At 43.3% G+C, this 23437-nt stretch overlaps 1 protein-coding gene across 17 annotated transcripts in view; it reads right to left on the bottom strand.

The window, feature by feature from the left end:
• Window positions 1-22788, bottom strand: part of LOC6504014 (neurobeachin) — a 156746-nt gene extending 133958 nt beyond the window's left edge. For 10 of the 17 annotated variants that reach the window (XM_032452557.2, XM_044717007.1, XM_044717006.1 and 7 more), the window contains exons 1-2: window positions 22082-22788; window positions 18650-19467 (exon numbers count right to left, since the gene is read on the bottom strand). In XM_032452557.2, the coding sequence (XP_032308448.1) occupies window positions 18650-18808 (159 nt within the window). In that variant the 5' untranslated portion in view covers window positions 18809-19467; window positions 22082-22788. The remainder of the gene's footprint in view (window positions 1-18649; window positions 19468-22081) is intronic. The other 7 variants (XM_044717010.1, XM_044717011.1, XM_032452566.2 and 4 more) reach the window with 3 other exon arrangements.
• Window positions 22789-23437: the final 649 nt, after the last annotated feature.

The following is a 23437-nucleotide window of genomic DNA, read 5'->3' as shown; positions in this document are numbered from 1 at the left end:
TTTAAATAGTTAAAAAGATTGTATTTTTAATGGAATTATAGTAGGGTTTACAGAAAAACAAAAAAACAAAGTAGAAATTGCTTTTGGAGAAAAGCCAATCGCTGGGAATCCATTTTTTTACTTTTTAGATAATTTCATTGCATATTCCAAGGAGCTCATTTGCATATGTGTCTGTGCATGTCCTTATGTGTCCATGTGTGTGTGTGTGTGTCAACTAACTTTGTCGCTCCATCATTTTCAAGTTTTTCCCATTTCATAGGTAGTTGAGGGCGAGGCGAAGGCTAAAGCTCATTAAAATTGCACAACACTTTGATTTGCATAAGCCCACAGAGAGAGAGAGAGTGGCCCAATGGAAAAAAGTAAAAATCAAGGAGCATCCAGGACGAGAAGGACGAAAACTCCGGGGCGAAAAAAAAAAGGGAAAGTTTTTTCAAGCTCATCCCGGCCCGGAACCCCGCAAAGTCATTATCATTTGCCGACGATGTTGGCATTATGAGATTGAAATATTGCAGCCAACTCGACTCTTGTGTGACCCATTCAATGTCGCTTATCCGCTGCCAAAAAGGACGATGATGTCCTGAAAAGGGGTGCGGCAGTGGGGGCGGGGGGTGGAAAATTGAGGACGGGGAAGGATGGGTATGGAAATTCAAAGCTGATTGCATCTACTGAGCTGTAACAATATTTTAAACAGGGCGGAGCAGGAAGTGGGATTTTCAACTTTTTCGATTGCATTTTTTCAAGGATATTCTCGTGGCGGAGTGTCCTTAGCGTTGAGCTTTAATTTTAAATTATAATCTGAGATATGATTGCTTGAAAAATAATAAAAACAAACAAGAGAACATGGATCGGATGTAATTTTTAGATTTTCTCGTATTTATCCAGCCTTTTCCGAATGTTTCCTGCCTGTGCCTGAAGGGCAGGAGCTTTTCCTCCTTCACACACACACATCCGATTGTAAAGTATTTGTTTTTTATTTATTTATTTTTTTGTTTCCGCTGCCTCTTTGTAACTGGAAGCCAAAAACGCCTAAAACATATTTGATAATTGAATTTGTAATACATTTTGCTCCGCTTTGAGGTCAGCGAGGATGGGATGGGAGGCGACTGTGTCATCCTGCAGGAGCCTTTCTGTTGTTCTCCGTTGTTAAGGATAATTTTCTCCAAAGAGTGGGAAGAATCAAGGGGAAAAACACACACAAGCACAGGCAGAAGGACAGAAGGGAAGTGACGCATTGAATTAGCTTTCATTGTATTTTATTTGACAACAGAAAATAACGTTAAATAAACACAAACATACATGCGAATGCATTGTTTTTTCTCAGATTCGGGTTTTTCCTCCTCACTTACATGTCTTGTGGGCAAAAAAAAAAATGGGAAAATGGGAAAGAGACGGCAGCTGGAGAGCCAGGAAGAGACGGCGAAGGGTGGAAAAATGTCACACAAATTTCATTTGATTTATTTGCCTTGTTTTATTTTCAATCCGCCCACCCACGCACCCACTTGCCTCGCCACTTTTCAGTTTTTGGCAATTTTCCGAAAATCAAATAAAACCCACAGCCTCCAGAAACGTCTTGTATCTTTACTCTAATTTAATATTGTATATTCCACACATTAAATAACATTTCTGCGATAAATAATACTCCAGAGGCTGTGATTTATGTCAGCCTGGCTGGGTCTATAAGCTCTATAAGAGTTAAGGTGTCTAAAGTACCGGGTATCATATACTTTTCATGTTTTTCTCCTCTCGAGGAGCATATTTGGCTAGCAGAGAAAAGAACATGTGAGTTTTATCATATATTTTATGTTTTTATACCAAAGTTAAGATCTCTAGAGTACCAGGTATCATATAGTCTATGTCCTAGTTCTCCATTTTCCTGCAAAAACTTATTTCCAAAATGGATGGAAGTGTATATGACAAATCCCTGGCTCAACTTGAACCCTCTAAAGCCCACTTCTGATTGAATGCAACTTTTCTTCGCCCATCTCCCGTCTCTATCCTGATCCCTATAGCCGTCTCTTTCGCTTGGCAACTTTGCGGCTCTGTTTATTTGCTCTGTATGGCTTGTTTCCTGCAGCATCTTGGATATTTCTGTGTTCTGCTGCTTCTGTTGCTTTTTTTCCGCTTTGGCGCACTTAAAAAGCAATTTACTCTAATTACATTAAGTAGAAACAGCGGCCAAGTTGTGCGTGTGTCAATAAACAAACGGTGAGAGTACTCAAATATGTATGTATGTGTGTAGGTGTATGGGCCCAAAGGCACACACACACAGATATTCACAAAGAAACAGGAAATATATATCCTGCAGGCGGAGAAAGTCGAACTTCAGATGCTCTTGGAGTGCTTTTTCATAAAAAAAAAATAGCATACTTTTTTGGATGTTCCCGCCCGCCATGTTGTCCGCTTTCATATTTGGATGTGTTTCAGTTTCCCCTGTTCTCTTAAATATTTAATATCCCTAATATTATATTAAAAATCGCCTTCTCACGGGGAAGAGAAAGCCATAAAAACAAAAAAAACTGCGAAAGAAGGAAAAAAAATATTGCGCTTTTAGACCATAATTACCTGAGAAGTTTTGCCACGGCCTCTTCTTCTTTCTGGTCACTTCCGTTTTGCCTTTGTGCCTCCGGGAATCTGTCGCTTCTGCCCCCTGCCTCTGCCCCCCACCCCTCAATCTCCCCTTCATTATTACGCATTATTATCATCTTTTGGTCCTCTTTTGTTGTTTGGTTCTTCTTTTGTTTTCAGTAAATAAATCAGCGTTGCTTTAGTAACTTTTTCCCACACACACACACACACACACACACACCGACCAGTGGGCGAAAGAAAGAGAGGGCAGTCAGGGCTAACGAAAGAGACGGGAAGCTGTGACTTTGTCTTCTCGCTTCCGCCTCTTCTCGCAATGATTGGTTAATTATAATGAGCCTAGAGGACTGGAGGCCTAGAGGCCTGGAGGCCTGGAGGCCTGGAGGCGAGTAGCCTCAGCACAAAAATGTATCTGCAACCAAAAGCGCACTTGGCCAACTTGGCCAGCACACCTCGAATGTGCAACATTGGTAATTCATCAATTAGATCAATTATTACACAGAGCACATTCAAATTGGCGAAGGGGGGGGGGGCGTGTCCGACACGATTACCAAATACAACAACTACTTGTGCCGTAATTGGCAAACTCTAGACAACAATGGTCTGGCTGGAGGACTCACCATCCCACCACCTCACCACCCACTCATGCCACTTGAGAGGTCCTGTTACGAGTGCCGGAGTTTGCAACAATTTGCTACAAAGTTTGCAACATTTTAGCAAACATCTTGAACTATCTCTCGAAAGAGAGGGGTGGTGGGGGCAATAGATAATTAATAGAACAATGTTGGACTAATTAGAGGAATTAGAAAGTATCTTTAATAAAGAACAGGCAGATCAAAATTTGATCAAGAAATCAGTGCTTATTAAAGCCATTTTTGGTGAATATTTTAGTCCTTTTTGGGCCAACTCCTGCTGCTGGCAGCCAACGCCCCTGGCAGGACGAAGGATTCAGCTCGCAGGACTCTCATGTAATTTGTTTTAGTTCCGTGTCCGACTCAAAAGTTTGTAATTAACATTGTTGGCGAGCGTTGATGGCGCAACTTTTTTGCTTCCCGGCGAGGCAAATATTTTTGTTGGCACTTCTGAGCACTGGCACTCGTTAAACGCACAACTGGCCAACAATTATTTAAGTTATTACTAAGCACACACACTACTTTAAAGCAGGCCTTAAAGCGCAGCTTCCTTGCAGCGCCCAGCTTCTCCAACTATTCCGCACGATGAAACCAGAAAAATGCAACACTTTTTACAGAGTCCTGGGAGAAAAATATGAAAAAAATAGTAGTAGTCAGGACGAGGGACCAGGACTGGGGAGCCACAGCAGACAGGCGATGGCGGAAGCGTTGAGGCAGCTAACAGGCAACTGGACAAAAGGATCGAGGCGTAAATAAGTTGGCCAGAAACAATGTTGGCCCGGCCGGAGAGGAGACAGCCAACACAATGATACAAAGATACAAAGATACATGGCTTTTTTTAGCGGCAATGGCAACTAAACGACAGCTAAGCCATTAATTACCCAACGCTGCGGCCAAGGCGTTAAGGACCTCCATTTAGATAATCGGCAGAAAGTGTAGGAGCTCTGCTGATTTTAATTGGATTTCTATCCGAAGCGAGGGTTGCGGCAAACAGGCTGCCTCGGATGATTATTTAAAAATTAATTCAGAAACAGAGCACACTCTGTGACACGCGGAATTGTTTATTTTGCATTTGCGACCGCAGAACACGGCAACAATGTTGGGTCAACTGGCGGCAGGGGGAGGGGGAGCGATTCCCGCAAGGCGCAAACTGTTGGCCAAAACGGACATGGCCAACAATGAACAGACCAGGACCGACCCGACCCAGCCCGACCCGGCCCGGCCAGCACACACCTTTCCTTTGTTCCTGCCGCTGTCTGTGCAACAAACGGATGTGCACATGCAGCACAGGATATATTGATTGTCAAAGACAGGACATGCACGGCAGACAGGACACACACACACACACACACCCACAATACGGGACATAGTCATATCCATATATATTTTATGTATTGGGGCTTAGTGCGACCGGAACAAGGACTTTCTGGCGGGTTTGTTTTGATATTATTAGAGTGGACAGAGCTTTGAAAGCGGTTCGAGCCACGAAGCTGAAACATTTTGAAAGGAGTCAGCTCTTCGAGCGGAAAAGGATATACAAACAGAGCTTTCAGAGGTTTCAGCTTTAAGGAGAGTACCAGGTATCGATACACACTCTCGGCCAATTGTCCTTTAATTAGGCGTGCATAGTAGCCCATAGTAGCCCACCCCCAGGGCCCTAAGCCGCTGTTATCCTTGACTGAGCCCCCCCAGGATCGAGTGAATTAATTCATATACCTCGTGTAGGCTGGCATAGGGAAGCATAAGGCTGATATCGCTCCGCAACAAATTAGTTATGTTTTTTTGCACAACCGAAGGCCCTCGGGCCCCGAGTCCTTTATCCCCGGATCCCAGGACAATCCTTTCCGAGGGCTATAATAAAATGTACAATGTTATCCCAAAAGTGTTGTCGAGTTTTTGTCATTTCATTTCATTTTCAGTTTCTCTCTTTTCGTTTTTTGGTTTTTTTGTAGCAGCTGGCCACCAGCCCGAACTATGTGGGCGGACAATGTCCTTGCGGAATGTCCTGACCGTCAGCGCGTGGAGGGCCAACGAAAAAGGGAAAAGGGATAAGAGCGTGGGACGAGCTGTCCCTTGGCTTGTCATAATTCGCATATTAATGTTGTTCATTAAAGTTATATAAATTATGAATCACATTACACGACCATATGAGACAGGGTCCCTTATTTCGGGGCAAAAGGACAAGGCTAAAGGATACGCGGAGTGCTTAATTTTAAGCTCGCCTGCTGTTGAATGTTTTTTAGAATTTTTCGTTGAACACTTTGGAGGAGGAGACGGCTGCCAGGATATTGATTGGCCGGGACAACACCTCGGAGGAAATCAGTCTTCGGGGAGGACTTTTCTTGCCGACACTGGGGAAAATGTGAAATATATGTCACTCATTTATGCATGCAACATTCTGCACTTGACGGCCTGGTCGTGGGATGCGGAGGAGACTCCTCTTCCACCACTCTGATGATTTGATGATTGATTCGATTTGCCTCGGTGGCTGCTGGCTGGTGGCTTCTGGAAGACGGCAACAAAATGAAAATATCTGCAGTGCAGTCGGGGCAGCAAAAAGATGCGGAAAAAAAGCCATAAAAAAGTGTAGAAGGAAGCAAATACACAGTCTTAAAAAAATAAAGAATTCATAAAAGATTTATAAAAAAAAAAACAGAGAACAGAAGGAAGAAAGAAAGACTCGTGTCATCATTAAATCCTGACAACGCAATTTCTGGCTAAACGCAAATGGCTGCCAACAAAAACACACACATTCATGAGAGATATATATGTAAGAAATATATAGAAATCTATATAAAATATATATATATTAAAGGGAGGAAAAAATTGGAACAAATAAAATTCGCCAAGTCATGGGTCTCCGGCGAAGAATCTGTTCAACTCAATTGGCTAGATTTTCGCTTTTATTTGCACATTTTATTCGAAAAGCCATCAGCCGGCAGGCAGGGCGAACATTAGACGCAGGTCCTGCCGCAGGACCATTGGAAATCAATCAATTAGACGCGTTACTTTCATTTTATGCTGCAAGACACTGCAACATTTTATTTTTAGAGAAGCTCCGAGGATGTGAGAAGGTCGGGCGCTACTTTCCCCGAAAATCAATGGATACATGTACGCTCCAATAGTTCGCAATCCCAGGCCATCAATTACATAATCGCAAACAATTCCTTCTTCTCGCCGAAAAGGACGATTCCCTAATTTTATTTTACGCCAAAGTGTCCTGGGCGGAAGTCTCTGGAGGGCGGCCCAAGCGGAAGGGGCGAAGCGGATGGAATCGCTGCCTTCGAAGAAATAAAATAAAAATATATCCAAGGGGGATGGCTTGGGCACTGTATCGGCTTTTCGGATTCAGTTTCGGTTTCGATTGCCGATTTCCTTCCACAACCCTTGCGAGGCGGGCCGGAAGGAGGAGCACGATTTGCTGACAGGCGGATTAACGCACAAGGCTAATGGCGGTACTCCTTTATACCGGGAAAGTGACCTGGCTTACCCGGAGCGACAAAAATCAAATGGGCTCAGACCCGACCCACAGCTGGGACTGTATCTCGGCCAATATCCACCCGATTCTTAAGCGGAATACCTTAAAGGATTCCTTGATCGATTCCCCATTAAATTCCATTTGAATCTTAGGACACAGTTTTGGATCCATTTTTTTCAATTTTTTCTGGGCCATCCCCTTCAAAATCGTGGGGAGCGCATATATGGCCTAGTCCGGTGGTCATAACTTGGCCAATACCCATCCGATTCTCGAGAGGAATACCTTAAACGACTCGTGGATTGAATCCCCACAAATCTGCATCAAAACCTGAGAACGAATTTCGGGATCCATTTTTTTCAATTTTTTCTGGGCCATCCCCTTCAAAATCGTGGGGAGCGCATATATGGCCTAGTCCGATGGCCATAACTTGGCCAATATCCATCCGATTCACGAGAGGAATACCTTAAACGATTTCTGGATCGATTCCCCACAAATCTGCATCAAAACCTGAGAACGAATTTCGGGATCCATTTTTTTCAATTTTTTCTGGGCCATCCCCTTCAAAATCGTGGGGAGCGCATATATGGCCTAGTCCGATGGCCATAACTTGGCCAATATCCATCCGATTCACGAGAGGAATACCTTAAACGATTTCTGGATCGATTCCCCACAAATCTGCATCAAAACCTGAGAACGAATTTCGGGATCCGTTTTTTTCAATTTTTTCTGGGCCATCCCCTTCAAAATCGTGGGGAGCGCATATATGGCCTAGTCCGATGGCCATAACTTGGCCAATATCCATCCGATTCACGAGAGGAATACCTTAAACGTCTCGTGGATTGATTCCCCACAAATCTGCATCAAAACCTGAGAACGAATTTCGGGATCCATTTTTTTCAATTTTTTCTGGGCCATCCCCTTCAAAATCGTGGGGAGCGCATATATGGCCTAGTCCGATGGCCATAACTTGGCCAATATCCATCCGATTCTCGAGAGGAATACCTTAAACGATTTCTGGATCAATTCCCCACAAATCTGCATCAAAACCTGAGAACGAATTTCGGGATCCATTTTTTTCAATTTTTTCTGGGCCATCCCCTTCAAAATCGTGGGGAGCGCATATATGGCCTAGTCCGATGGCCATAACTTGGCCAATATCCATCCGATTCACGAGAGGAATACCTTAAACGATTTCTGGATCGATTCCCCACAAATCTGCATCAAAACCTGAGAACGAATTTCGGGATCCGTTTTTTTTCAATTTTTTCTGGGCCATCCCCTTCAAAATCGTGGGGAGCGCATATATGGCCTAGTCCGATGGCCATAACTTGGCCAATATCCATCCGATTCACGAGAGGAATACCTTAAACGATTTCTGGATCGATTCCCCACAAATCTGCATCAAAACCTGAGAACGAATTTCGGGATCCGTTTTTTTCAATTTTTTCTGGGCCATCCCCTTCAAAATCGTGGGGAGCGCATATATGGCCTAGTCCGATGGCCATAACTTGGCCAATATCCATCCGATTCACGAGAGGAATACCTTAAACGTCTCGTGGATTGATTCCCCACAAATCTGCATCAAAACCTGAGAACGAATTTCGGGATCCATTTTTTTCAATTTTTTCTGGGCCATCCCCTTCAAAATCGTGGGGAGCGCATATATGGCCTAGTCCGATGGCCATAACTTGGCCAATATCCATCCGATTCTCGAGAGGAATACCTTAAACGATTTCTGGATCAATTCCCCACAAATCTGCATCAAAACCTGAGAACGAATTTCGGGATCCATTTTTTTCAATTTTTTCTGGGCCATCCCCTTCAAAATCGTGGGGAGCGCATATATGGCCTAGTCCGATGGCCATAACTTGGCCAATATCCATCCGATTCACGAGAGGAATACCTTAAACGATTTCTGGATCGATTCCCCACAAATCTGCATCAAAACCTGAGAACGAATTTCGGGATCCATTTTTTTCAATTTTTTCTGGGCCATCCCCTTCAAAATCGTGGGGAGCGCATATATGGCCTAGTCCGATGGCCATAACTTGGCCAATATCCATCCGATTCACGAGAGGAATACCTTAAACGTCTCGTGGATTGATTCCCCACAAATCTGCATCAAAACCTGAGAACGAATTTCGGGATCCATTTTTTTCAATTTTTTCTGGGCCATCCCCTTCAAAATCGTGGGGAGCGCATATATGGCCTAGTCCGATGGCCATAACTTGGCCAATATCCATCCGATTCTCGAGAGGAATACCTTAAACGATTTCTGGATCAATTCCCCACAAATCTGCATCAAAACCTGAGAACGAATTTCGGGATCCATTTTTTTCAATTTTTTCTGGGCCATCCCCTTCAAAATCGTGGGGAGCGCATATATGGCCTAGTCCGATGGCCATAACTTGGCCAATATCCATCCGATTCACGAGAGGAATACCTTAAACGATTTCTGGATCGATTCCCCACAAATCTGCATCAAAACCTGAGAACGAATTTCGGGATCCGTTTTTTTTCAATTTTTTCTGGGCCATCCCCTTCAAAATCGTGGGGAGCGCATATATGGCCTAGTCCGATGGCCATAACTTGGCCAATATCCATCCGATTCTCGAGAGGAATACCTTAAACGATTTCTGGATCAATTCCCCACAAATCTGCATCAAAACCTGAGAACGAATTTCGGGATCCATTTTTTTCAATTTTTTCTGGGCCATCCCCTTCAAAATCGTGGGGAGCGCATATATGGCCTAGTCCGATGGCCATAACTTGGCCAATATCCATCCGATTCACGAGAGGAATACCTTAAACGTCTCGTGGATTGATTCCCCACAAATCTGCATCAAAACCTGAGAACGAATTTCGGGATCCATTTTTTTCAATTTTTTCTGGGCCATCCCCTTCAAAATCGTGGGGAGCGCATATATGGCCTAGTCCGATGGCCATAACTTGGCCAATATCCATCCGATTCTCGAGAGGAATACCTTAAACGATTTCTGGATCAATTCCCCACAAATCTGCATCAAAACCTGAGAACGAATTTCGGGATCCATTTTTTTCAATTTTTTCTGGGCCATCCCCTTCAAAATCGTGGGGAGCGCATATATGGCCTAGTCCGATGGCCATAACTTGGCCAATATCCATCCGATTCACGAGAGGAATACCTTAAACGATTTCTGGATCGATTCCCCACAAATCTGCATCAAAACCTGAGAACGAATTTCGGGATCCGTTTTTTTTCAATTTTTTCTGGGCCATCCCCTTCAAAATCGTGGGGAGCGCATATATGGCCTAGTCCGATGGCCATAACTTGGCCAATATCCATCCGATTCACGAGAGGAATACCTTAAACGATTTCTGGATCGATTCCCCACAAATCTGCATCAAAACCTGAGAACGAATTTCGGGATCCGTTTTTTTCAATTTTTTCTGGGCCATCCCCTTCAAAATCGTGGGGAGCGCATATATGGCCTAGTCCGATGGCCATAACTTGGCCAATATCCATCCGATTCACGAGAGGAATACCTTAAACGTCTCGTGGATTGATTCCCCACAAATCTGCATCAAAACCTGAGAACGAATTTCGGGATCCATTTTTTTCAATTTTTTCTGGGCCATCCCCTTCAAAATCGTGGGGAGCGCATATATGGCCTAGTCCGATGGCCATAACTTGGCCAATATCCATCCGATTCTCGAGAGGAATACCTTAAACGATTTCTGGATCAATTCCCCACAAATCTGCATCAAAACCTGAGAACGAATTTCGGGATCCATTTTTTTCAATTTTTTCTGGGCCATCCCCTTCAAAATCGTGGGGAGCGCATATATGGCCTAGTCCGATGGCCATAACTTGGCCAATATCCATCCGATTCACGAGAGGAATACCTTAAACGTCTCGTGGATTGATTCCCCACAAATCTGCATCAAAACCTGAGAACGAATTTCGGGATCCATTTTTTTCAATTTTTTCTGGGCCATCCCCTTCAAAATCGTGGGGAGCGCATATATGGCCTAGTCCGATGGCCATAACTTGGCCAATATCCATCCGATTCTCGAGAGGAATACCTTAAACGATTTCTGGATCAATTCCCCACAAATCTGCATCAAAACCTGAGAACGAATTTCGGGATCCATTTTTTTCAATTTTTTCTGGGCCATCCCCTTCAAAATCGTGGGGAGCGCATATATGGCCTAGTCCGATGGCCATAACTTGGCCAATATCCATCCGATTCACGAGAGGAATACCTTAAACGATTTCTGGATCGATTCCCCACAAATCTGCATCAAAACCTGAGAACGAATTTCGGGATCCGTTTTTTTCAATTTTTTCTGGGCCATCCCCTTCAAAATCGTGGGGAGCGCATATATGGCCTAGTCCGATGGCCATAACTTGGCCAATATCCATCCGATTCACGAGAGGAATACCTTAAACGTCTCGTGGATTGATTCCCCACAAATCTGCATCAAAACCTGAGAACGAATTTCGGGATCCATTTTTTTCAATTTTTTCTGGGCCATCCCCTTCAAAATCGTGGGGAGCGCATATATGGCCTAGTCCGATGGCCATAACTTGGCCAATATCCATCCGATTCTCGAGAGGAATACCTTAAACGATTTCTGGATCAATTCCCCACAAATCTGCATCAAAACCTGAGAACGAATTTCGGGATCCATTTTTTTCAATTTTTTCTGGGCCATCCCCTTCAAAATCGTGGGGAGCGCATATATGGCCTAGTCCGATGGCCATAACTTGGCCAATATCCATCCGATTCACGAGAGGAATACCTTAAACGATTTCTGGATCGATTCCCCACAAATCTGCATCAAAACCTGAGAACGAATTTCGGGATCCGTTTTTTTTCAATTTTTTCTGGGCCATCCCCTTCAAAATCGTGGGGAGCGCATATATGGCCTAGTCCGATGGCCATAACTTGGCCAATATCCATCCGATTCACGAGAGGAATACCTTAAACGATTTCTGGATCGATTCCCCGCAAATCTGCATCAAAACCTGAGAACGAATTTCGGGATCCGTTTTTTTCAATTTTTTCTGGGCCATCCCCTTCAAAATCGTGGGGAGCGCATATATGGCCTAGTCCGATGGCCATAACTTGGCCAATACCCATCCGATTCTCGAGAGAAATACCTTAAACGATTTCTGGATCGATTCCCCACAAATCTGCATCAAAACCTGAGAACGAATTTCGGGATCCGTTTTTTTCAATTTTTTCTGGGCCATCCCCTTCAAAATCGTGGGGAGCGCATATATGGCCTAGTCCGATGGCCATAACTTGGCCAATATCCACCCGATTCTTGAGAGGAATACCTAAAATGACTCGTGGATCGATTGTCCACCAATTTGCTGTAAAATATTTAAAGAAAACAATCGGTAAATGTTGTCTTGAATTCTTGACATGGAGCTCCTTGAAAAAATGTGGTGTCACATTTGGGGGGAAAACATACCGCAAAAAAACGGTTCGAGGATGGCACGGCAATGTCCAGATTTTAATATGGTTTGGCACCGATTTAATCCCGTTATCCTGTCACCGCCCACTCCTTTTCCCCCCTCCCTCCACTCCCCTGGCGGTACGAAACAAAACATAAATAAGGCGGGCGACAGCCGTCCCAAAAAACAAGCAGAAAGTGGGAAAAAAAAAACCCCCGGAATGGAGTCGAGGGATCAGAGTCCCATATACATACCATATAAATAAATAAAGGCGGCAAGAAGGAGCAAAAAGGCAAAAAACGATGGGCGGATTGCGAAACAACAGCAGAAAAAGTTAAAACAGATTTTGGCCGCCACTACCGCCACTTTTTATCACTAATATAGCCACCCGAAGCGACCATAAAACCGTTTGCCGTCCTCTCGCCTCCTATTGAATTTTATTGATTTTTCTTCAGCGTTTCGGTTGCTGTTTTCATTTTTGTGGATTTTTTTTATACTGCACTGGTCTCCGTCTTCGGTTCAGGTTCCTTTTTTCCGCCAGACATTTGTCGTCAACGTAATTTGCCACCCCCTGGTACCCCAATAAAGCGCCATCCCCATCACCATCCCCATCCCCTTTCGAATTCGAGTTTGACGTTCTCGAAAATGTTATTAAAATCTGAAGAGGCGTCATCTCCCGACTCCCATATAAAGTTTCTTATCGCCCGGAGATAAAACTTGATTAGCCGGCGGATCGGTTGACAGAGAAGGGATTTTTTCGGGGATGGGTTTTGGGGAGGACTGGAGATAGCCGGAGGATAGCCTGTCTTAGAGATAACTCTGCTTAGTTGTACGTTTTAAGATTAAAAAAATTTATAAGGAATGGAGCTGGAGATAGGATACCCGGTACTCCTTAGATATATGTCCTTGGTTTAATAAAATCTATGAAATAATAGATTCTTCGATGGGTTTTTGGGAAGAAAAGGAGCTGGAGATATGATACCCAGTACTCCTCACTGCTTTCTGAATAAAATCTATAAAATAATAGATAGATAGATGGTTTTTGGGGAAGAAGAGGGCCTGAATGTAAGATACCCAGTACTCCCATTAGTTCTACAGAGCCCTCTGCCTAGTTATAGGACATGTGCCTAGTAGAACCCATTAAATAAAAAGTAAACGCTATAGAACAATATTTCAAAACGTCAAAACCATATGGAGGACGGTTCTAATCGAAATATTGTAAGCCAAAAACACAACAAATGCGGCCTAGCGGCCGGGGGATGTGCAGCGAGGGTGCAGGGATGAGTGGTTATTTCCTTCCTTCCTTGGGTATTCCTGGATATTCCTGAGTCCTTGCACACCCCACCCCACACACCCCACAAGGCACAAAGCGAGCCACACACTGATAATGACGTTAATGAAGTTCCACAGTTTCTGCCGCAGAAGTTTTCATCAGCTTGCCACGTTGTGTTACAAAATGTGCCCATAAATGTGTCACGCCTCCAATCCAAGCTATTCCAACCCAACTCCGCCGCCTGCCGTCTGCCGCCTGCCGCCACTCACCACCACCAGTCCCACCCCCGACCAGCCGACCTCGTCCTCCCAGTTTCCTCCCCCTGTTTGAAAATAAGAGGCCAAGTCGGATAGAATAAAAGGATGACCGGTGTAGGTGATACCCTCATGTCCTTCTAGGGATGTCCAATCTATTCCCCATAAGCCCATAATTGATAAATATTTGAGGCATAATTAAAGAGATTCCTGGCCCCAATGAGGTATTAAAAAGTTCTCAGAATCCTTCAAAAGGTAAAAGGATATGTCCTTAATGATCGAAAAAGTGGAAACACCCTTTGGCAGGACACTTGGACACATCTGAGCACGGATGGTCGAGCCACGCAATCAAAGGGCCGTTGAAATGGCTACCGGTTACGCATAATACATCCGTAGGTCCTTGGTCCTTGGTCCCTGGTCCTCGTCCTGTTCCTCGTCCTGGTCCTCGTTCTAGTCCTTGGGCCTTAGATAGGCTACGTGCCGCGTAATGCGGCGAGCGCATGCGAGAATCCCTTCAGTAGTCGCAGAGTCGAGTCGAGTCGAGTCGTCCTTAAATAACATTGCGTTGTTCTTTATTGGTCGTTAAATCTCTTGCGGTTGTCGTGTCTTCGTTTTGGCGCCACCCGCCACCCGCCCACACCCCTCCTCCCACCGCCTTGTATCCTTTCCAGCCACTCCCACACAGTCCAGGACACAGGACACAGTACACAGGACCCAGAACACACAACACACACGTTCGCGTTCACGTCCGCCCCACCCTTGTGCTGTTTTGTGCGCCCCCGCAGCTGCCACCTCTGGCCGCCAGGGGGAGCCACGTTTGTGGATCTGAATCTTAAATGCGACAGGCACAGTGGGACAGGTTAGTGAATTGTTTCATGAAATATTGTACTAATTCATAGATTTTAGCAGAATATTTAAAAAGGATCTTTAAAGATTTAAATATTTTTTATGAAATATATATATTTTTGGATAATTTTTATATATTTTAGAACCACTGTTGACCGTGTCCTGTTGTTGTTTTTATAGGTGCTGCGAAAATACGCGAAAAGCGGCCCAAAAACCATTCGATTTCATTCCAGAACCGACCAAAAATCCAAAGAAGCTTCCACAAGGATGGGGAAGGACCCAAGGATGGGACTGACACCCCCCCGCCCCAAAAGGAAAAAGGCAAAAGCAAAGACAGAAAAAGCAAAAACAAAAAAACAGGCGAGGACACAGTGGCGCCGTTTTGTTGTTGTTTAATTTTCCATTTAGGGTTGAAGGAGAGAGCGAGAAAATAGCGGCCGCAGGCGGAAGGGGGGTTGGCCGAAGAAAGTGGGTGTCAGAAGGGGAGAGCGAAAGAGAGCCCATCCCTGTATTTGTTTTTGTATTACCGTTAACGTTTCGTTTTCAGAAGAAGAAGTTCGTGACGTTTCATTTCGTTTCGCCTCTTTCGCTGCTCTGGGTGATAAGAAAGGCGGGCGGGTTGGCGGTGGGAGGGTGAAGTCACCCCCAGACCCGCTTTCTCCACCCCGCTACTCTACCGTTATCCACCCACTTGCATTCCTCACGTTGTCTAGGCAAGTTTTTTATTCTCTTTTAATGACACTGCGAGAAAAGTATGCTAGCTTTTAAATAATAATTTTACTATTAATAAATTGAATAGATTTATGTGTTTCTTTAACATTTAGTCGGTAATATTTTATTATTTATTATTTGTATAATATTTTCCTATTCATTTCTCTCAGTGCCCTCTTCATTTCACTTTCTACACCCTCTCTTTCTTCGATACTTCACTTTGGCATTTAGTTTTGTGCTGTTTTGCGGCCGCCATCTGAATGCCAGCCCAACCACCCACCCTTAACCCTCCACCCACCACCCTTAACAGCCCGCTCATCTGGCGGCGGCGGCGGCGGTGTCCTTCATCAGGATGCCAACAATATAAAGCCTATTTTCATTGTTTCCTCTCTGACACTCGAAACAGCTGACAGGCGTCGACGTCAAAGTCATGTTGTTATTGTTGCCTATTCTTGGCTACTACTATTCTTCATCTTCTTGTTGTTGTTGTTGTTGTTGTTGTTGTTGCTGGGCTTGGGCCGTTAATTAAATTAAGTAAAAGTAGCAAAATATGTTCGTACATTATTTAGTAGGGGTCTCTCCTGCGAGAGGGTCTCTGCCTCTCTCCCGGTCTTGTTTCTGGCTCACCTTTTCCCCCTCCATTCGTGTGGAACGACTTTATCAGCCTAGAAAGCGATAGGGAAAGGTGGAACGAGAGTATGACAACAAAGAGAAATGGGGGGGAAATAGGAATTGAGAATCAGAAAGGGGGTATCCGCGAGATACATGTACCTGTGAAGAGAAGAATACTTCGTTCTGGGCCGCTAATTGGCGAGCGAATGTGCGCAAATATTTAACCAGATAATATTTATAGAAATAATTTTCAGATGAGCGAGTACGAAGTACTGCTCCTCGAGGTCACCACGTACGTGGTGTTGTTCCATTCCATTAGAAGTACTTTATTTAAAAGTAACTACTTCCGGAAGTTGCCTTCCATTTGGCCTTCGGTCAGGTCAGTCATTGACGAAAAAAAAGGAAAGCCGTGGGAGAAAGTAATATCATTATCCTTTTTATGCACTTTCCCGCTGTCTCCCGTAACAGAGAAAGCCCAAAAACAAAAGCGATTTGCATCAGACGATTATTTTAGAAGCGAGCCGGGGCGGGAATCGATTAAAAGGCTTTTGCACGTGACGATTTTTTTTTACTTCGGCCTTTATGGCGCGGCCCTGGAGGGGGGTGGCCTAATGGGCGCCCTTTCCGGCGGGTGGGGGTGGGGTGGCTGCATGCACCACATGGCCAAATGGCCATAATTGAGCCGTATAACAAGCCCAATGACCGATTAAGCCAACATGGCGAGTGGCCTAAAAGTGAACTTGCTTTTTTGTAAAAACGCTTATAGAACTTTTTGAATAAATTGTTAAGAACCAGGAGCCTACAGTCATCAAGTTCCAACCCAATTATTTGATTGCAGAAGATTAGATTGTTTGTTTTTTATCGAAATACTCGTAATTCCCTTGCAGAAATTATCTACAACCTTTGGAAATTAGCATTTCCGGTTCGTATCTAGATATCTGTGAAGTATCTACTTTCAGTCGCATCCATTAGCTGGTACAGGTACTCCTCCCACATGGCGTATCTCTCCGGGAATCGTTAATCGACCACGTTGTTTCTATTGATTTTTGGAGTGTGTGGGAGTGTGTGGGAGTGTGTGGGTGTGGGTGTGGGTGTTGTCGGGATGCCTTCGGAACGGGGGCTTATTTAATGTTTTCCCCCCGTCCCTGATTATCTTCCGAGTGGAGCTGGCATTGGAACACGTCAACGAATTTTTTCACGCTTATCGGATCGTATATAGAGTATATATATATATATATAGAACCGCTTGGCACACATTTCGCCATATCTGGGGGGGGGGGGGGGGGGGGGGAGTGAGTGTGTAGTACCTGTCTGTATCTACAATTTATCTGCCGGTTCGCCCTTATCTTATCGGAGGCGATTCCAGAAAGCGGCCCCAACAGCGGAAGGCAAAGAAAAAAAAAGCACCGACCGGCTTTCAGAGCTCGGGGTTCGATGCTCGACGGATGACGAACTTCAATTCAATTTCTTTTCAATTTCTTATTACGTAGCCCCCGACGAAACCCCATACTGGGAGATTTTAGCCCTTAACCCCTACACTCCCTGATCTTAACCCCCTTTTCCTGCTTGATTTTCCTCGTTTTCCTGTCGACTGCTTTCGCCTTATTACCTCGAAGTACACGGCGGAAAATGGTTCCATTTTCCAACTCATAGATAAGAAAACATCATATACCCCTTACTTTTCTTGACTTTTTTTTCTCAGTGCCAGAAACCGAAAATATTTTCCGCATTTTCAACCAAAAAAGGGGGGAAAAAAGTGGCCCCTCAATGGGTGGTATTTGGGGATAACTTTTCCGACTAACAGTACCACCTGCCGCTCAGTTTTTCTCATTTTCCCCGACAAGGATATAAGGGGGAGGAGCAGGAGGAGCAGGCAGGAGATGGAGCAGCTCCAACGGTAATGATGAGCGACGGTGTCGTGTTTTCATTAAGCTTCAGAAATTTAAATATGTTATAATAATAATGTTCTCTAATAATATGTACCGGCAGTGTGTGAGGGTGGCTGTTAGGGGAGCGGGGGGGCTGTGAGGGTTGTCAGGGAAATCTCAAGAAAATCTCAAGGGGGAGGATGGAAAAAGTGGGAGGACAAGTGGCATAGACATTGTCTTAGTCTCTGGCTTTTGATCCTAATCACAGGCCCACAAGTCGGGCCAGATTTTTGGCATACTTCCCGGAATCTCGCCCATCTCTCCCACCCACCCTTAGCCGTTCTCCACCCTCCACCCTCCTCCCAACCTTCCCAGCCTTCTGTGACCTTCGTGTGGAATGTTAATTTTCCTCCTCTAATAGGTATGTGAAAATTGTACCGTGTGTTTGTGGAGAACAAGCATCAAACGAGACATTTCTCAATAATTTTCTTATAAATGAGGTCGTAAAGGGTCTCTTTATTGTATAATTTAAGGTATTTCCCCAAAACAGATCCAAACCCCCCATTAAAGGACCTCTAGAGATGAGAAACTCAGTCATCGCTTCTTTTCGATGTTTTTTTTTTTTTGCAAAAAGAGTCGATGAATCATCGATAAAATATAATGGCAAGCTTTTATTCACTAAATCTTTATTAAATAAACTTAAAAACTAAAAAATGAGATCATTTTACAACTATAACTTAAGTATTACTCATAAAAACAAGCTTAAAAACTATGTCTGATTAAAAACTAATCCTGCAATCGGAAATATCTTGCCAAGCTTTTTTTTAGCTTTCCTTTGCTCTCTCTCTTGATTGTAACGGGACAGTGCTATTGATGGTCGATCAGAAATATCGATAGTTTGGAAATTGAAGAAACATCGATGCACCGATGATGGGGAAGGACTTACCAAATGCAGAACGGTGTTGACCACCTCCCGGTTAGTCACCTGGCCGACTTCGATGAGCCCGATGAGGACGGCGAACTTGAGGTTGTCGGCGGTTGTCATTCTGACGATTTCGTCCGGCCGCTTGATCTCACTGTACGGCGGACGCATGATGTCCGCCATTTTGTTGGAGTACCGTTCGTTCAGGTTATAATGTTTACCGTTTAATTGTATATTATTTGTTTTTTTTGTTTGTTTTTTTGATTTATTTTTTTTGTTTGTAATTACAAGTTTTATTAGTTTTGTTTTTTTTTTTGTTTTGTTACAAAGATCGAGTTACAGAATTAATGGATGGAATGCACACGGAAATACACACACACAGATATACACAGATATATAAATAATTTACATATACATATATATATAGTAGATATATATAAACAATTAGATATTGCCAGGCAATTGGAGGGGAGGAAAGAAATTAGTTGAATTCTCTTCTTCTTTATACGCTCTTTATTTTATTTAATTTTTTATTTTTTTTTTTTTTTATTTAAATTTAAAATTTATTTGGCTGGATTTTTGTATTTTGATTTAATTTAAGACGCATCTTCTCGTGTTGATTGCACTTTCTTGTTAATTATTTTCTGGAGTTTTTATATCCCCCGTTGTTGTAGTTGTTGTTGTTGTTGTTTGGGGGCAGCTGTTGTTGTTATTGTTGTTGTTGTTGGTGGTGGTGGTGCCGCCTCTTGTGTCGCTCATTTTGAGCAACTTTTCATCAAACTTTTCATTATTTTCGTAAGATTTCCATTAAATACTTTTTCTTCCAAATTTTTAATTGCACTCTATTGTTGATTTATTTTTTATTTTTATTTATTTTTTGGAGTTGAGGTGGTGTGGTGGTGGTAGTGGTGGTGGTGGTGGTGTTGGTGACATTACATAAAAAAACGAGAGAAAGAGAAAAAGGTACATGAGTAAGGAATGCAATTTTTCAAGTCTACAGTGCTTCCCATCAAGGACCTGCATCCTTTCCGAGGAGCACTTTCTGGACAAAAATTTAAAACAAAATTCAAATACTTAGGTATTTTTTATTTTTTAGCATACATAATGGCAGCTAGAAGGGAAACTTCTTTGATCATCAAGGCGGGGTTTAGGGGTTTAGGGGTTAAAGGTTATAGGTTGGAGGTTGGAGGTTAGGGGTTAGAGAGACATGGGGATGGGGGGTAAAGTGCGGGGCATACACGTGCTTGATGGAGCGAATTTTCGTTCCATTATTCATTCGCTTCTTGGCCGCTCGCACAGAGCCAAAGTGGAAAATTGTCTGGGGAATTTATGTGCATTTATAATTTTCATTTTATTTCTATCTCCCCCTGCTCTCTCCCCTCTTATTTTTTATTTAATTTTTTTTTGTTTTATACTTCATCTGGCTTGAAGTCTCAAGGCCCTGATTTCGTATTAGTTGGCTAGTAGACCAGTACTTCAGTACTACCGTCACGCACCGGCAATGAGACACGAAGGGCATTAACCCCCCCCCCAACCCTGGCCGGTGGAAAAGCGGTGGAAAAACTACACTCCCAGCCATAGCAGCGAGTTAACACATCGAGTGGCTCTGTCCACGGAGGGAGTCATACAATATGTTGACACACCTGAAGAAGGTGTGCTGCCAAAGAGCCAGTCTTGGCTGCCAGTCTTGCTTTCATTTTGACAACTGTGTTTGTTCTGTCTCTGGTTCTATTAAAAGCCAATAACCACTACCACTCACTACTAGTCTTTGGAAATGGATAGAGTTTCGGTTTCTTGTAGATATCATACAGCTTTTGTCGTTTTTTAACTGAAAACTCAACAGATCTCTCGATAAAAAGTAGTTCTTAAGTCTCTTTTTCACAAAAAACTAAAAACTGGCTAAAAATCACTCAAAACTAAGTCTACAATTACAAAGAACTGATAAAAAACCTAAAAAAAACTAAATACCAAGTACTATTTCTTAAAAAACTGAGCTAAAAAACGAAAGTCTTGATAAAAAAAGCGAAAAAAAAACACTTTAGAGATAAAGAAAATAAGCAACTTGGGCCGGTTTAGACGCTTTTTGTTTTCAGTTTTCAGTTAATTGCCATTTGGATTTGCACTTTTATTACTTTTTGGCCAGAACAGGTGACTGCCGGCCGACCGACCGACCGACCGACAGAGTATCTGCCGGATGGCGGATTATTGTAGCTCACGGATACTGGCTCGCCGGCCACTCTGCTAATTGCACGTCAACAGAAATTCCGCTTCGAGAGCCGGCCCGAGTCTCATTGCGTTTAATGTGCCTTTAGCTTTTTGGCTTGGCTTTGAACTGCTACCACTTTTTGTTGTTTTCATTTTTATGGCCCTCTCCCCTCCCCCTCTAAAAAAAAAAAAAAAAAAGAGAGCGAGAGAGCTGGTGCTACTCTCAGTTGGTAATGTTGTTACGAAATACTCGTAAAGATGCAATCCGTGAGATCCATTCGACTTGCTATTCAAATTCTAATCCAGTTATTCGAATTCTACAATGTATTTAAGAAGTATATTTTTATCTTATTGGAAAAGTATCTGTGAGTAACAAAAGTATCTGAACTAGGAGTAGGGAGTTCGTATTTCGGTTTCGCCAACTGGGAGCCACGTTCTGCCTTTGTTGTTGGTATTGCCGTTTTTATTTTTTTTTTTTTTTGAGGATGGCCAAAAATGGTGAGGGCGGGGGGGGGAGAGAGAAAAACCAAATTCGGTGGTTGATTTCGATAGGTGGCCGATGGGAGGGGGGAGGCGGCCAAACCCGTTTCGGGCGCTGTGCTTTGTTGCTTTTGTTGCAATTGCAGCAGGCGGCCAGGCCAGGCCAGGCCATCTAATTATGAATTGCAGGCACGCCGAGACAAGTTTTTCCTTTGTTTTCCTGCCGCGCTCTCTCCCGCTCTCTCAGGTGGGCTCTCCGGCTCTCACTCTCCCACTCTCTCACTCTCTCTCTCTTTGGCACCTTTGAGTGGGAAAAATCAATGAAAGTCCATGAGAGAGGACTCTCTCCTGAATGAGAGCCATTTCCCCCGCTCTTGGGCACTTCCTTACCCCAAAAAAATAAAAAATAAAAAAAAAAGTGGACACACGTCGTCAGTTTGTTAACTTATTGGGTTCTACCAACCACACTAACACAAACATACACGCTCGCTCGCTCTCTCTCTCTCTCTTAGCCGCTCTCTCTCTCTTGGCCAACATCAACGTTGCGGCTTTTTCTTCTTCTTGCCAACGTACTGTGTTTTATCGTATTATTTTGCACCGCTTTTTGTCATTCCAGCCATCATAGAGCGACACCAAAATGCTAATTGGCCCAACTAACTAAACTAAACTAAACTACTCGAAACACACATTCAAAAAAAAAACAAAAAAAGAAGGCAAACATAACGGTTAAGAATCCAAAAGATATTGTAGCGCAAGACTCCATATATTTACGTTGTGTTTCTCTTGTTGCTCTTGTTGCCCGTTATCCGGTGACTATTTACCGTAATTCTTATTGGCATTTCACGCACATCCTTGCTCGTGTTAGTGTCCTTGTTTATGTTTTACTTTTTTGTTCTTGTTGTTGTTGTTGTTGTTGTTGTTTTAGACACACACACACGTTAAAAAAAATTCCAAAAAAAAAAAACAAACTAAAGGAGAAAATAACATAAAGAAGAAGAAAAAGGAGTAGGAGGTGAGGACGCGGCGGCGGGTGGCGGGTGGCGGGTGGCGGGCGGCGCGGTTACCGTGGCGGAAAGGAGCAGCGGCAGTTAATTCATAAATTACAGAAAACAAAACATAACTAACGTTCGTTCACGTAACAAGAAGCACAACCATTATTCGTTTTTACGTTCACGTTCACCGTTCACCGTTCACGTTCCGCTCGCTGGCAAATTGGAATTTCTCCGATCCTGTCCGCTCCGCAATTCCTTATTGGAGTCACCTTAATACTGTTCCTTTCTTCTTTTTCGTTCGCTCGTTCGTGTTTTTTCGAACGATTTTCGAGGAATATTGTTAATCCAGTCAGCGACTAGCGCTCTGTGTGCGTTCACGTCGGCGATTCGAAACGAAAAAAAAACTATAAACTTGTTCCAACTGTTTATAACGCGGAACCGCTCGTCTGATTGGACTCTCTCTCCTCTCGCTAGGTATGCGCAGCGAGAGGATTTCATTCCGGAGAGCCTGCGTCCGATAGTATTTCAGAAATTGGCAACTCCAAAAAATTGAGATATATTTTACGATACATTTTTTAATTTACTATTAATTTTTTTATATATTTGTTGTGAAAAAAAGTCAATAAAGGTTATTTAACTTCGAAAACTTGACGAAATCCAATTGAAAAAATATTACATGAAGATTCTTGTTGGAATTTGGCTTAAAAAAATTTAATACTGCCTACTTTTTGCGGGCATTCTGGTATTTCAAAAGATACATCTATTATTTCAATACAGAATTGAAGTTTTTTATCTAAGGATTATAACTATTCTACCACATAAGATGAACCCCAATGTCCTTGTCAATAAGATTGGAGAAATGGAGTTGAATCTGTAAACGGGAACGTGGACCGGCTGCGAGAGTCCAGGAGAAAGTTCTCATTTCTCAATTTCCGAATTTCTCTCGAGAGAAAGCCGATTCCAATCAGCTGTTCAAAAAGGGAAATTTTGAGAGAGTCTCGCTAAGGCGCGTGTAGCAAAGTTCTTTCAAATTCTTGAACTGTTCGAAATGGAAATGAAAACAAAGCTTGAAAGGAACTAACAAAGTCTTCACCCCAAACAGAACAATCCCAGAAATACCCAAAAGTCCTCAAAA

The sequence above is a fragment of the Drosophila ananassae genome, chromosome XL, assembly GCF_017639315.1.
Source record: "Drosophila ananassae strain 14024-0371.13 chromosome XL, ASM1763931v2, whole genome shotgun sequence".
Taxonomy (NCBI): Eukaryota; Metazoa; Arthropoda; class Insecta; order Diptera; family Drosophilidae; genus Drosophila; species Drosophila ananassae.
Note: the sequence above shows the minus strand (reverse complement) of the source record. Positions and strands in the feature narration are given on the sequence as shown.